General features: G+C 44.0%; 1 protein-coding gene across 1 annotated transcript in view; it reads right to left on the bottom strand.

The window, feature by feature from the left end:
- Positions 1-8,294: 8,294 nt before the first annotated feature.
- The window catches only part of LOC129379962 (CD82 antigen-like), a 6,356-nt gene continuing 470 nt past the window's right edge, over positions 8,295-14,180 (bottom strand). The window contains exons 2-8 of the mRNA XM_055060923.1: positions 13,264-13,342; positions 12,251-12,363; positions 12,099-12,173; positions 11,005-11,100; positions 10,727-10,924; positions 9,981-10,064; positions 8,295-9,287 (exon numbers count right to left, since the gene is read on the bottom strand). Coding sequence (XP_054916898.1) covers positions 8,628-9,287; positions 9,981-10,064; positions 10,727-10,924; positions 11,005-11,100; positions 12,099-12,173; positions 12,251-12,363; positions 13,264-13,342 — 1,305 coding nt within the window. The 3' untranslated portion in view covers positions 8,295-8,627. The remainder of the gene's footprint in view (positions 9,288-9,980; positions 10,065-10,726; positions 10,925-11,004; positions 11,101-12,098; positions 12,174-12,250; positions 12,364-13,263; positions 13,343-14,180) is intronic.

The following is a 14,180-nucleotide window of genomic DNA, read 5'->3' as shown; positions in this document are numbered from 1 at the left end:
CTCAGACAGATTCTTTCTAGTCTGGTCCAGGATGATTTGTTGTTTATATTTGGACACATTTTTTGCATTTTTTAAATTTTCAGATATTATTTGACTTCTGTATAATTTATGTTTGTAAAGGCAGCAGATTGTCCATCAGTTTTTATTTATCTTCATTCATTTTGCACACCAGTGATTTTCTATGTATCTATTTATATCGTTAGCAAACCATCAACCAGCTACAGATACAAGTTTACAGGTCACAGGTCAAAGGTCACAGGTCATCTGCATCTGATACGAAGACAATGAAAGTGAAAATAGATTTCTGTCTTTGGTTTCTAAACAGAGGTAAAGCGCCGGGTTTTGGTTCTGGTTCTGGTTCTGCAGCAGGACTTGTCTCGTCCAGGCCGCCGGCTCCCAGCAGGACAAGTTTCAACACACAGAGCGTCATGATAGGAATCTCGCTGCATTCCTGGGAACGTGACGCAGCAGCAGAAGCAGCAGCAGCAGCAGCAGCAGCAGCAGCAGCAGCAGCAGCAGCAGCAGCAGCAGCAGCAGCAGCAGCAGCAGCAGCAGGAGCAGCAGCAGCAGCAGCAGCAGGAGCAGCAGGAGCAGCAGCAGGAGCAGCAGCAGCAGCAGCAGGAGCAGCAGCAGGAGCAGCAGCAGCAGCAGCAGCAGCAGAAGCAGCAGCAGCAGCAGCAGGAGCAGCAGCAGCAGCAGGAGCAGCAGCAGCAGCAGCAGCAGCAGCAGGAGCAGCAGCAGCAGCAGCAGCAGCAGGAGCAGCAGCAGCAGCAGCAGCAGGAGCAGCAGGAGCAGCAGCAGGAGCAGCAGCAGCAGGAGCAGCAGCAGCAGCAGGAGCAGCAGCAGCAGCAGCAGCAGCAGCAGGAGCAGCAGCAGGAGCAGCAGCAGCAGCAGCAGAAGCAGCAGCAGCAGCAGCAGGAGCAGAAGCAGCAGCAGCAGCAGGAGCAGCAGCAGCAGCAGGAGCAGCAGCAGCAGCAGCAGCAGCAGCAGGAGCAGCAGCAGCAGCAGCAGAAGCAGCAGCAGCAGCAGGAGCAGCAGCAGCAGCAGGAGCAGCAGCAGCAGCAGCAGCAGCAGCAGGAGCAGCAGCAGCAGGAGCAGCAGCAGGAGCAGCAGCAGCAGGAGCAGCAGCAGCAGCAGCAGCAGCAGCAGGAGCAGCAGCAGGAGCAGCAGCAGCAGCAGCAGGAGCAGCAGCAGGAGCAGCAGCAGCAGCAGCAGCAGCAGAAGCAGCAGCAGGAGCAGCAGCAGCAGCAGCAGGAGCAGCAGCAGGAGCAGCAGCAGCAGCAGCAGCAGCAGAAGCAGCAGCAGCAGCAGCAGGAGCAGCAGCAGCAGGAGCAGCAGCAGCAGCAGCAGTAGCAGCAGCAGCAGCAGCAGCAGGAGCAGCAGCAGCAGGAGCAGCAGCAGCAGCAGCAGCAGTAGCAGCAGCAGCAGCAGCAGCAGCAGCAGCAGCAGCAGCAGCAGCAGGAGCAGCAGCAGCAGCAGCAGCAGCAGCAGGAGCAGCAGCAGCAGCAGCAGCAGCAGCAGCAGCAGCAGCAGCAGCAGCAGCAGCAGCAGCAGCAGCAGCAGCAGGAGCAGCACCTCCTCTGGAGGAAACAGTGAATCTGAGCCAATTGGCTGCAGGATTGTCGGGTTCTAGAAGTCTGGATCAATAAAAGCAGGCAGGAAGAGTCGACTGACAAATGAGTCAGATTTCAGCAGAACCGGACCGGAACACCATGAATCATTGCAAATCAGAGCAGAGATTAAACATTGAAATTAATTTTAGATTCAAATCTAAAACTGGGCGTGTCCTGCCCCAAGTGGTCGAGGTCAAGGATCTGGTTCATGAATGAGGGAAGGAGGGAAGGGAGATCGACAGGCGGACCGGCGCCGGACCGGTCCGTCCTGGTGAAGAGAGCCGAGCCAGAAAGCGAAGCTCTCGATTCATCAGTCGATCTACGTTCCGACCATCATGAGCTTTGGGTCACGGCAGAGAGAACCAGGTCATGGATACAAGCGGCCCAGATGGGTTTCCTCCACCGGGTGGCTGGGCTCTCCCTCAGAGAGAAGCTCAGAGAGGAGCCGCCGCTCCTCCACCTGGAGAGGAGAGGAGCCGCCGCTCCTCCACCTGGAGAGGAGAGGAGCCGCCGCTCCTCCACCTGGAGAGGAGAGGAGCCGCCGCTCCTCCACCCGGAGAGGAGAGGAGCCGCCGCTCCTCCACCCGGAGAGGAGAGGAGCCGCCGCTCCTCCACCTGGAGAGGAACCAGCTGAGGCTCAGGCTCCTGGTCAGGATGGAGGCTCCCTGTGAGGAGTTCAGGTCCCACAGGGGACAGGAAGGACAGGAAGGACAGGAAGACCGTGACCTGCTGGAGGGACGATGATCCCGGCTGGCCTGGGAACGCCGTGGGATTCCCTGGAAGAGCTGGAACTAGAGGCTGGAGGAGAATGCTGACCTCGCGACTCGACCCGGACAAGATGGATGGATTCAAAATCCCTCCAGCTGCAGGTCAAAGGTCAGCATGCAGCCAAAGTACCCCGACCCTGAACTCCTATAGTATCTTATCTGCAAAAACACTAAAGATAAAAACAATCGTTGTTCAGTTTCTGAGTTCACCTGAAAAATGACAGATAAATTCACTAAAAACAAAACATCATCTGACCCTGGAGCAGGAGCTTCTTCACCAACATCAAGCTGTTATTTTTTCCAATAACTTGGCATCATGTTGTTTTATGGTGAATAAGATCAAAGCTGATGTCCCAGCAGTAAAAACTGTTTATTGCAGATGTTCTGTTTCTGCTCGGTTCCTCAGACGTCTGCTGACTCGTTGGTCCCGGAGTGAGTCAGAGAAAGTGATGAGCGTTTCCGTGAAATGTGAAAAAGCAGCACGGTGTGGATTCCTGCATCCCGTCATGTGAGGAAACATGCAGAATATTCCCACTCTGATGTCAAGCAGCTTCTGAGAAGATGGCAGGACGCTTCCCAAGAACGGGCCGCCATGATGGAGGATAAATACGAGCTGCTGCAGCTGGAGCATCCACAGCACCAGCAGCACGGGTCGGGATCAGAACCAGAACCAGAGCCAGGACCAGAACCAGTACCAGGACCAGAACTACAGCCAGAACCAGAACCAGGACCAGAACCAGGGAGTCACCGGAGCGCTGCATCCTCTCCGCTGCTTCAACCAGTCAGTGTTTTGGCTTCATGTTCAGATTTTATCTGATTTTATTAGAAACTTTTTCTGATTAATATCAGATGAAAATAATTTAATGAGCTCAAAATGTTTAAATTTTTGAATTTTCAGAAAGTTAAATTAGTTTCATTAATTTAAATAAATTATCATTTTTATTTGACAGAAAGTAGAAACATTTTGGAATCATGAATGAAATTAAATTATTCATCAGCATCTTTACTATTTTTAATACTTTTAATGACTTTATGTGTTTTTACATCTTCAGTTGTTTTTTTTTATTATTTTTTAAAATTTTGTTTTTTGTTATTTGTTTATGAATTATATTTTGATGAAAAAAAATCAATTATTAGATTTAATTGAATTTAAATATCACAAGATTTGAACTTTATTTTCTAACAAGGAAATTAAAACCTTATTTATGTTTTGACTTGCATAAAAAACAGCTTAAAATGAAAACAAAAAAATTGACGGTTTTTGATGCGACTGACATGAAGGAGTTTTTATGAATGTTTATGACTGTTGTCATGAAGAGTCATCCCGTAAATAATGACACTAAGGAAGCTTGTTATGAGAAGGTTTAGTGGAAGGAAAACATGTGGTAGGAAAGAAGCACAAGCAGCAGGAAGTGACATCAGAACTAACTGGACTTCCAGAACCTCAGTTGAGGAGGTCCAGCTTGGAGACGCCGCTCAGTGGAACATCTTTGTTCAGATCAAAAGAGTCGTTTTAGCAATTATTACTGTAAGAAAATCATCAACATTCTGCAGAAGTGAGGAATTGGATTCCTGTGATTCAGTTTCCATAAAACTGTGGAGTCAAATGACAGAACAAACTGATATTCATGTGATCTGGCTTATTGGATGGAAACGGACGGCGTCACGCTGTGGAGCCGTTTCTGTCATCCAGGCAGAAGCAGCCGATCCAGAGTGACTGATTGATTGATCCATCAATGAGTCACTGCAGCGTCCGGACCAGAAGAACCAGAACCATCCGGTCCGAATGTTCAGCTGCTTCCAGCCCGAAACACGACTAAAAAAAAAATCACATTTTCATCAAGACCCGTGAAATAAACCTCATGACTGTGAATTTTATGTTTAAACACAAAAATACATGAATGTAGCATATTTTAACTGATGTTCAAGTGCAAAAAAGATTCAGGATTTATTTATTCATTTCATTTTAAGGTTAAAAAAAACATTTTCAGACCTTTTGATGTTTTCTGCAGACAATCAAAAACTGATTGGACAAATTTAGTTCAAATAAATTTACACAAAAATTTCAAAATTTGCACAGAAACATAAAAATAGAGAATATTTAGTTTGTCATCTATGAAGCTTCTTATATAGAAATTATATACAGCATAAATAACAAACTAAACATTTTATAACAACATTCCTTTAAAAGGGCGTCGGGCGGATCATAGTTGGGTTTAGTTTTTGAAAAGTTGCTCCATAGATTAGTTTTTTACTCAATCTGATGAAGCTGAAACTGCTGGAGGAGATTTGTTTACAAACTGGGTTTATTTTTATCTTAAATGTTTATATTTTTGTTCAGTTTTTGCTTCATGTGTTGTTCTGTCACTAATTTAGCTGACATTTAATCCAATAATCAATTAGTCAGATTAATCATTTCAGCTGTTATAATAATAACTAAGTTATAACAGGTTCAGTTTCTTAGCAGCCAGCCTAGCCTCGCCTGCACAGTTTGGAGGTGTTTACGCAGCTCCTCCCTCTGTCTCTAACTGAGCCTGCTTCTCTTGCAGTGACTTGCCGTCTCGTTTGCTTCCTGTACCTGGGCTTGTGGGCGGAGCTTGTGATGGGCCGGGCGGTGCCTACCACTCAGACGCCAACAGTGACCCCTGACGTTCGCAGCCTCGCCGAGAGCCTGGAGGCGGAGCTGAGGAATTACAGCAGCTTGGTGAAGGAGTCGGTGAGGCTCCGCCTCTGGAAACATGGCGGCGGTTTTAATCTCACTTTGCTTCATTCTGTCTTGTTTTCCATAGAAACTCTTTAAAGGCCTGCCGTCCCAGGACTGTGAGGAGTCGTCGCTCCCATGGAGCAAAGTAAGCAGGAAACAGTCTCTGGATTCAGGACTGCGTCTCACCTTCATGTGTCTGTTACCTGAAGGCAGGACGTGATTCCAATCTGTCAGAAGTTGGTCTCTGCTTGGTTTCAAATTTATGACCAACTGTCTTTATGTAGCATGATTTAGCATGGTTACCATAGGAATGGTATGCTGTGGTCATGAAGGGATGTAGATGGACAGCAGCATCTATGTCCTGGCTTCTCCCACAGCATTATACCTCCTCTACCAGCCTGGACCAACATGGTTCCATTTGTTCACCAACTCCTGACTTATCGGACCAGGAAACATGTATCCAACCTGCAGGTTCAGTGACTGCGTGTAAACATTAGCCTTGGTTTCCTGTTGCTAGCGGTGAGGTCGTCTGCTGCTGTAGCTCATCATCTTCAAGCTCCAACATGATGCTACGCATTCAGAGGCGTTGTTGGAAGCAGTGATTTAACCTCTGACCTCAAGAGAGCTTGGAGAACTTTAGGCGGTGCTAACTGCTGACTAAATGGTTATGCTAACCCTAAAGAGATAATAGTTACATCAGAACCAGAGGTTGAAATTCATTCAGTTGAAAGTTCGCAGATTCATTTAGGGGAAGCTAACTGTGCTAAAAGTTTGTTTTGAATAGTTAGCATGTTAGCGGACGTGTGTCCACCTGTCGTTTTGAGTCGTTCAGGTTTTCTATGAATTGTCTCATAAAATGTCTTCCTTGCAGTCGGCCGACAGACTCTGTCAGAAGCAAACCTGCCCGGTGGAAATCCAACGTTACGTCGACGAAAACAAACGGAACAAAACGGAAACTTTGGCGAAACACATGATGACGTTCAACAAGGACCTGCTGCAACACCTGGTGAGTTTCTGACTGGAGGAGAAACGATGAAGAAGGGAAGAATTAGAGTAGAAATGGAGAAAGGATCATAGATTTTGTAAGAAAGCAGACATTTGATGGATGGATGGATGATGGATGGATGGATGGATGGATGGATGATGGATGGATGGATGGATGGATGGATGGATGGATGGATGGATGGATGGATGGATGGATGGATGGATGGATGGATGATGGATGGATGGATGATGGATGGATGGATGGATGGATGGATGATGGATGGATGGATGGATGGATGGATGATGGATGGATGGATGGATGGATGGATGGATGGATGGATGGATGATGGATGGATGATGGATGGATGGATGATGGATGGATGGATGATGGATGATGGATGATGGATGGATGGATGGATGGATGGATGGATGGATGGATGGATGGATGATGGATGGATGGATGGATGGATGATGGATGATGGATGATGGATGGATGGATGATGGGATGGATGGATGGATGGATGATGGATGGATGGATGGATGGATGGATGATGGATGGATGGATGGATGGATGATGGATGGATGATGGATGGATGGATGATGGATGGATGGATGATGGATGATGGATGATGGATGGATGGATGATGGATGGATGGATGGATGGATGGATGGATGGATGGATGGATGGATGATGATGGAGATGGATGGATGGATGATGGATGGATGATGGATGGATGGATGGATGATGGATGGATGGATGGATGGATGGATAATGGATGATGGATGGATGGATGATGGATGAATGGATGGATGATGGATGATGGATTGATGGTTGATTGATTGATTGATTGATTGATTGATTGATGGTTGATTGATTGATTGATGGTTGATTGATTGTTGATTGATTGATTGATTGATTGATTGATTGATTGATTGATTGATTGATTGATTATTGCAGAATGTGGACCGCTGTCCCACCAGCAGTCCTGGCCCGGCTCTGGGCCGCCTGGACTCCTCGGCCCTGATGAAGCTGCTGCAGTGCATCGCCTGCTGGCAGCAGCAGGTGAAGTCGGTGGTGGAGCACAAACCCGGATCTGCTCTGTGAACGCAGAGATCTCTTCGTTCCTCAGTGGGACTTTGGCTACAGCTTTGGTTTTGTGTGGAGAACCTTCAATCCTCTTTTTACACAGATGGGTTTGTAAAAATGACCAGAGGCAAATCAAACACAGTTTATTGAGCTCACAAAGCCGACAGGCATAAACTCTTTATTTTATTGAACAAAAATGGCCGCACTAAAACCCGAAGTCTATGCTGGCCCTGGAAACCTTACAGGTTTCCTGACGGCGCTTTGTTCGTCTCTCTAGAAGTTTGTTACCTGTAACAATCAGTGGAGGAATCAGGAATCATTCTAACACTTCATGTTCAGCGTTCCTCTGGATGAATCAGCCTGGGCTCTGATCCCCTCAGCGATCTTCCTGCGTTAAATGCAAAAACTGGCTACCCGTCTCCCTAATACACCAGCTGCCTCAAACACAGGACCTTCCTTATATGGGCAAGAGGAAGAGCGCGCAGCACCAACTTCCGGGTCAAGATGCTCCGCCTACATCAGGATAATTTATTGGCTCCTCAGGATCCTTCAGGTCAGCTGGTCTGATCGACGCGCTTCCAAACAAATCCTGTAGATTCACTCAGATCTGAGTTTTAATTGAAATGATCAGATCGACCACTGTCAACAGCTGGAGAGGCACAGCGCCCCTCCTGGCCCAGTGGGAGAAGGCTCTGGGAAATGGGTGGACATGTTTTCTGTTTGCACTCATGAAGAGAAGCTTGAATTCATGTTTATTCCTCTTCAGGATTATCCAGTTTATTACATTAGGGAGTCACATTTTCCCTTCTTTCCTTTAATGTATTAAACTTTTTTATTTTAAAATTGTCTTTAACTGTTGAGATTTTCTGTCCTGCCTCTGTGGGGCGCTGTTGAGCATGGAGGAATCATTTGTGTACTTTTGTAACTTTTCTACAAGATGGCTGAAAATGTTTTTCTATTTATTGAATAAAAATGTTAAGATGAACAAGAGTCACATTTCATCCCAACAGGCTGATTTTCAGCTTCTGGTTCTGCTGCTACTTCCTGGATACAGAAACACTTTTTAAATAACTCATTTTATCAATTTGCCTTTAATTATAAGCTACTAATGAACAGTAATGATCTATATAAAGACCGTCTTCATGTTACTGTTTAATAATGATCAACAATAAGTGAAGAATGTAGGAAACAGATAAATATCAATATGTGACACTTTATTTCTACAATATGGTCAAATATGAAACATATTTTCATCTCGTCATTCAAATCGCTCAGAGTGAACAAACATGGCCGACGATGACGAGGCGAAAATTTGGTTGATGGTTAAAAACGGAGATAAAACCAACAAAGTTTCTGTGGTTTTGTTTTCCAAAAGGACGTTTCTGATTAATTCAGCTTCATTAACCGAAAGGAGAAAAAAGTTTTTTCTTAAAACTCTTCAAGCAGCCAGAAAGCAGCTAATATATCACTGATTAATAATGCTGATTAGCCTCCTGGTAATCATGGTAACCCTGGTTCTGGTTGAAGTTAAGTGGCTCCTGGAAGCTCTGGTTCTGGAAGCTCTGGTTCTGGAAGCTCTGGTTCTGGAAGCTCTGGTTCTGGAAGCTCTGGTTCTGGAAGCCTTGGTTCTGGACCTGGAAGCTCTGGTTCTGGAACCTCTGGTTCTGGAAGCCTTGGTTCTGGAAGCCCTGGTTCTGGAAGCCTTGGTTCTGGAAGCTCTGGTTCTGGAAGCCTTGGTTCTGGACCTGGAACCTCTGGTTCTGGAAGCCCTGGTTCTGGAAGCCTTGGTTCTGGAAGCCTTGGTTCTGGAATCTCTGGTTCTGGAAGCTCTGGTTCTGGTCCTGGTTGTACTGGTACTGGTCATACGTCATGTTGTTTGCATCTCCAGCATGGATGTACCCCTGGTTCTGGTTCTGGTTGTACTGGTCAGCCATGTTGTTGGCGTCTCCAGCTGTCATGTAGTCTGGTTCTGCGGCGCCTTCATCCGGGTCCATGAAGGCCCGGTTCTGCTCTCCGCCATCCGGGTCGGCCTCGGAGGCGGAGTTGGTGTCGTCTTCATCAATGAGCTGCTTGTTTTTGTCTTTTTCTCCAAACATGCGGAACAAAGACCCAGCGACGAAAAGGTCAATGACCTGCAGAGCAAAGGGCCGTCAGCACCCCCTTCAGGCAGCCACAGTAATTACAACTGAAATGCAGAAATCCGTCCTTAAGAACTTAAATTAATTTGAATAAACCAATTAAAATGAATTAATTAAATTGTACAAAAAATGTGATTCCTTGTAATTTTGCTGTTTATGATCATTCTGGCTTCCTGAAATTATGACTTTAAGACTTTTTCATGATGAAAATGGGCTTCATCCCGTTTCATGATGAATATTATATTACCTTATGTACTTATTTTAATCAATATTCATAGTTTCATACTATGTATTGCATAATGAATTGTAGGTATTCCTACAAACTACATTTAGCTCTTTTCCATTGCTTAGTTGTGAATGCCACTAAAAGCTTTAAACCCCAAATTAGAAATAAACTTTATAATTTTGATCACATGTTCTCTATTTTGATGCATGATAAGTAGAAGACATTTCTCAGCCTAAATGTATATTTTACTGCTGAATCTAGTTAATGGTTAAGATTATTTACTGAGTTAATCAGCTACTGTACGTTTCCTCTTTAATAAACCAGGTGTAGTTCACACTCCGACCACTAGATGGTATCTAATTACAGATAATAGCAGTCTTTGAATGAGAGGAAATGATCTGCCAACATGTGCCCAGTGAAAGAGGAATGAATGGAGGTTAAACCTTCCAGATTATCCTTACCTGGATTAAAATGAGGAATGCAGTCATGGCAACCATGGTGATGACGTTCTCCTGCAGCCATTGGTCGATCTTCTGTCTGCAGCTCTGTGACATCACACACATCATTTCAATGAACCAACTCATTATCAGATTCTGTGTGGACGGCAGTAGAACCTTAACTGGAGGTGGATTATTATCGGGAGCCACAGAAAAGGGAGAGAAGCACAGAAACCGTAGAAGAATAACTCAAAACTAATCCTACTTTCTTTCTTCTCTCACTGTGTCCACTTCTCTCGTTGCCATAGCAACTGACTGACAACATCGCCACTATGTCAAGATTGAAAATCAAAAACATTTCCCACAAGGAGCAGAACATTCAGTTCCAGTTTGATGTTTATTTTGTGATTATTAGGTGATCGTTGTGCTAGGTTAGCTACTGCTGCTATTAGCTAAGCTAACACAGCAGTGGTTGATTAGCTCATTTCTAGCCTTGCTCTACTGATCATTTGTCAGAGTTGGTGTGAAGGATGCATCTATGTGTTAGTGTTGTCAAAGTCAAGCTAGCAGCTGACCTACTTCCCTCTCTCTTGCTATTTCTCTTCATTAAAACGTTTCTTAATCTTAATTGAAACTGCGTCTCTTTTTCTTTTGTCATCAGACGTTAGCGGCGTTTTGCCCTGCAGACAGGAGCTGCGGCGGGATCGTAAACACATGACGTCACGCTGCAACACGTCCAGATTTCTGCTGTTCGTTTTAGTCGACTGTACCTCTTTGAAAAAACCAGATCCTGTTCCAGGCATCGTTACATTGGTGCTATTAGTTTCCAAGCACCAGGACGAATTTTTGCTCGGCTGAAAGGAGCGGAAACAGGAACACGGCAGGACGTTCTGGCCTGTCAGGTTCAGAGATTGAATGAAGGAGTTCTGGAGCCAGTCCTCCGGTTCATTTATGCCACAGCAATTAGTCTGTGAGCCAGAATAAAGGCAAATATTAACCAGGCATCTTTTACTTTAGCTAGGACAGAAGTGATGTTGGAGAAACTCACAAAATGCTGAACGTTATCCATGATTCTGTCGATCCCGCTGCTGTTTCCATACCTAAGTATGATGGCATTCACAGTTTGAGTCAGAACGTCTTCGATCTGGTGAGGGAAAACAACGGTAAGCTACAATCTTTAACAAAGACTGAATTAAACACAATAACACACAAAAACAGACTGAAACATTCACACATGCACTCAAACCACACCAGACTTGAACTGAACCGATGAACCGTTGTCTGCTCTGTGGTCAGAGTTCAGTAATGCATTCACACCTCCACAACCAAACTGGACTATCTAGGCAGATGTACTGGAGTTGGATTACAGTGGATTAAACAGCGCTGGTATGAACGCAGCCTAAGCAGCCCAACAATATCGACATTTACATTCTTGTCTTTCGAGTGAAACAAACTGATTATGTGTAGAAATTTTTTCTTCCTCTGTTCACTGGTCACTATTTTCACAACCATGACCAGGATCACTGTTAGGTTTTCTGAACAATGATTTCTGTGCACACCAGAGTAAATCCACAACGTACTTTTAAATCCCAGGATGGGGTGTTGGTCTGCTAGGTCTCCTCATGACTTCTTCCTGATCTCAGGATAAGACTTTTGAGCTAACATCCGAGCCTCGCGTTTGTTTAGCTGCTTTATGCAGCTTCAGCAGTTTTCGGCTGTTCTGATGGACTCCAGCACCAGACATGGAAGGGAAATGACAATGACCTTTGACCCTAGAAACTCTTTAAATGATCTCCCTCTTGGTGGACGAGAATCAAAGCAACAGATCTCTTCTGGTAAGAAGTTAAAGGGCGGCATTAGGTGTTTTCCAGCCACTTAGAGTTTTATGGCACAAGCAAGTAACTTTTTACCTTCAGTTATGAAAAAGCTAAATATATCAAAGATGACTTAAAAGAAATAATTACTTCCTGATTTAATTGGGTCTCTGTCTCTTTAAAAACTCCTGCTCTATCTGAAGCACAGACATGAAAGAGTTGAGGCAAAACTCCAGGTTTATTTTTGATGAGGGAAAAACATGAAAACATTTTGGGAAACAGAAAAGAGTGGATTTTACGTGGCAGAGCCGCGGTGAAGAGGACTGACCTGGTTTCTGTTCAGCAGCAGCAGGATGATGACGTACAGCTGACCCAGGACCAGAGCGATGAGGAAGCAGAAGTACTGAGGAGGAAGAGCGCTCAGAGTGTTGAGCAGGTAGCAGCTGTTTTCCCCACAGCAGGGAATCATGGGAAACTCACCGCCAGCAGCAGGAACCGTTTCTGCAGGGCCGCTCCAGTACACCCAGTCAGGCTGACCAGCGCCACCACTCCACCGATTACAAACAGACCCACTGCCACCACCTGCAGCTCCTCTGGACGCAAAGACAGAAAACATGAAAAAATATAAAAACATGGAAAAAATATTAAAAACACAAAAAATATAAAAAACACAAAAATATTAAAAAAACACAAAATATTAAAAACACAAAAAATATAAAAACACAAAAATATTAAAAACACAAAAATATTTAAAACACAAAAAATTTAAAAAAAAACACTAAAAATACAAAAGACATATAAAACACACAAAAAATATAAAAACCAAAAACTGAGACGGACTCGGGATGAAGCAGGTCTCATGTTAACTGAGCCACACTAAGGAAATAATAAAAAAAACTATGAGAATTAAGTAAAATATGACTTTATTGCCATATTAGTTTTGCTTCATGCTCATAACATTCATAACTTTATTCTTATATTGTTTTGATTTATTCTTTAACAACTTTATTTTTGTGATATTTTGTAATTCTCAGGTTGGCCCTGAACTCCAGCATAGATTCTGTCACGTTGTTGTGATCTGCAGGATTTCTGAAGTTTCTGAAGCTTCAGCATCAGGCCCAGTTTTGTTGTGGACCAGGATTGGGACAGAACCACCAGAATTCAAACTGTTTGACTGAAACTATTGCAAATTTAGCAGAATTTTTATTTTTATTCAATTCATTGTTTGGCAGAAAAACCAATCTGCCTTATTTCAAATGTCAATGATAAATAGATCTAGGTCATATTTATAACCAGAGAAACAGGAGGTGGTGGATTATTAACTACAAACTCTGATGCCATCAGAAAAAAACACTGTGAATTAAAATCTGCTTTATTTACATTTACCTTTCTGGAAATTTCAGTTTTCATCTTTTCCTCTGGGGAGATTTTCCTCCCCCTGAATAAATGCTACGCTGTCCTTTAAACAAAAGTATTTATTTTTATGTTGGTACCAGAAGAGAGGACATTCAGGAAGCTCCCGGTGTCGAAGAGGATCCAGATTCCACAGCCCATAACGCTCAGACCCAGAACCTGCAGAGAAAGTCCAGACCTGCATCACACTAACGTTGGTGAAACAGGCGAAGCTGAGCCTGCAGAGGAGATGCTGGACACGCTAACATGGAGCTAAAACTGGAGCTAAAACATGGAGCTAAAACTGGAGCTAAAACTGGAGCTAAAACTGGAGCTAAAACATGGAGCTAAAACATGGAGCTAAAACTGGAGCTAAAACTGGAGCTAAAACTGGAGCTAAAACATGGAGCTAAAACTGGAGCTAAAACATGCAGCTAAAACTGGAGCTAAAACATGGAGCTAAAACTGGAGCTATGAAAACCAGAATGGAAGCGAAAGTGGGATTTATGCTAACATTAAATTTATGCTAAAACTGATGTTAGGTTATGCCAAAAAAAAATATCTAAAACAAAATTTAGAATATGGCAAAAATAAAATGTATTCTCAAAGGGAATTTTTGCTAAAACTGAATTTTTTGCATAAACAAAATTTAGGCTCCAGTAAAACAAAATGAAATTAATACTGAAATGAATTCATGCAAATTTAGACAGCTTCTGTCCGTTACTATCTGCACATTTTGTTTTTCTATTTTTGCATTTTATTGGCCTTTCTGGGCCACCGTACTTCTAAACATCTGATCAGTTAAATCTCTTTCTTAACAAGTCATAAAATGATTCAAAAGTCTAAAACAATATAAGCTTCCAGCTCAGGTGAGTTGAAGCAAGAAGAAACATCTGAAACCTGAGTGTCCCTAAATCAATCAATAATCAATCAATTATTTTATTAATAGCACATCCTGGCTCCTGCCTGGAAGGCCTCTGCTTCCACAGCCGCTCAAACCCCATAAGAGGCAGCTGCA

Source organism: Poeciliopsis prolifica, unplaced genomic scaffold (genome assembly GCF_027474105.1).
Source record: "Poeciliopsis prolifica strain line A6 unplaced genomic scaffold, Auburn_PproV2 SCAFFOLD063, whole genome shotgun sequence".
Classification (NCBI taxonomy): Eukaryota; Metazoa; Chordata; class Actinopteri; order Cyprinodontiformes; family Poeciliidae; genus Poeciliopsis; species Poeciliopsis prolifica.
Note: the sequence above shows the minus strand (reverse complement) of the source record. Positions and strands in the feature narration are given on the sequence as shown.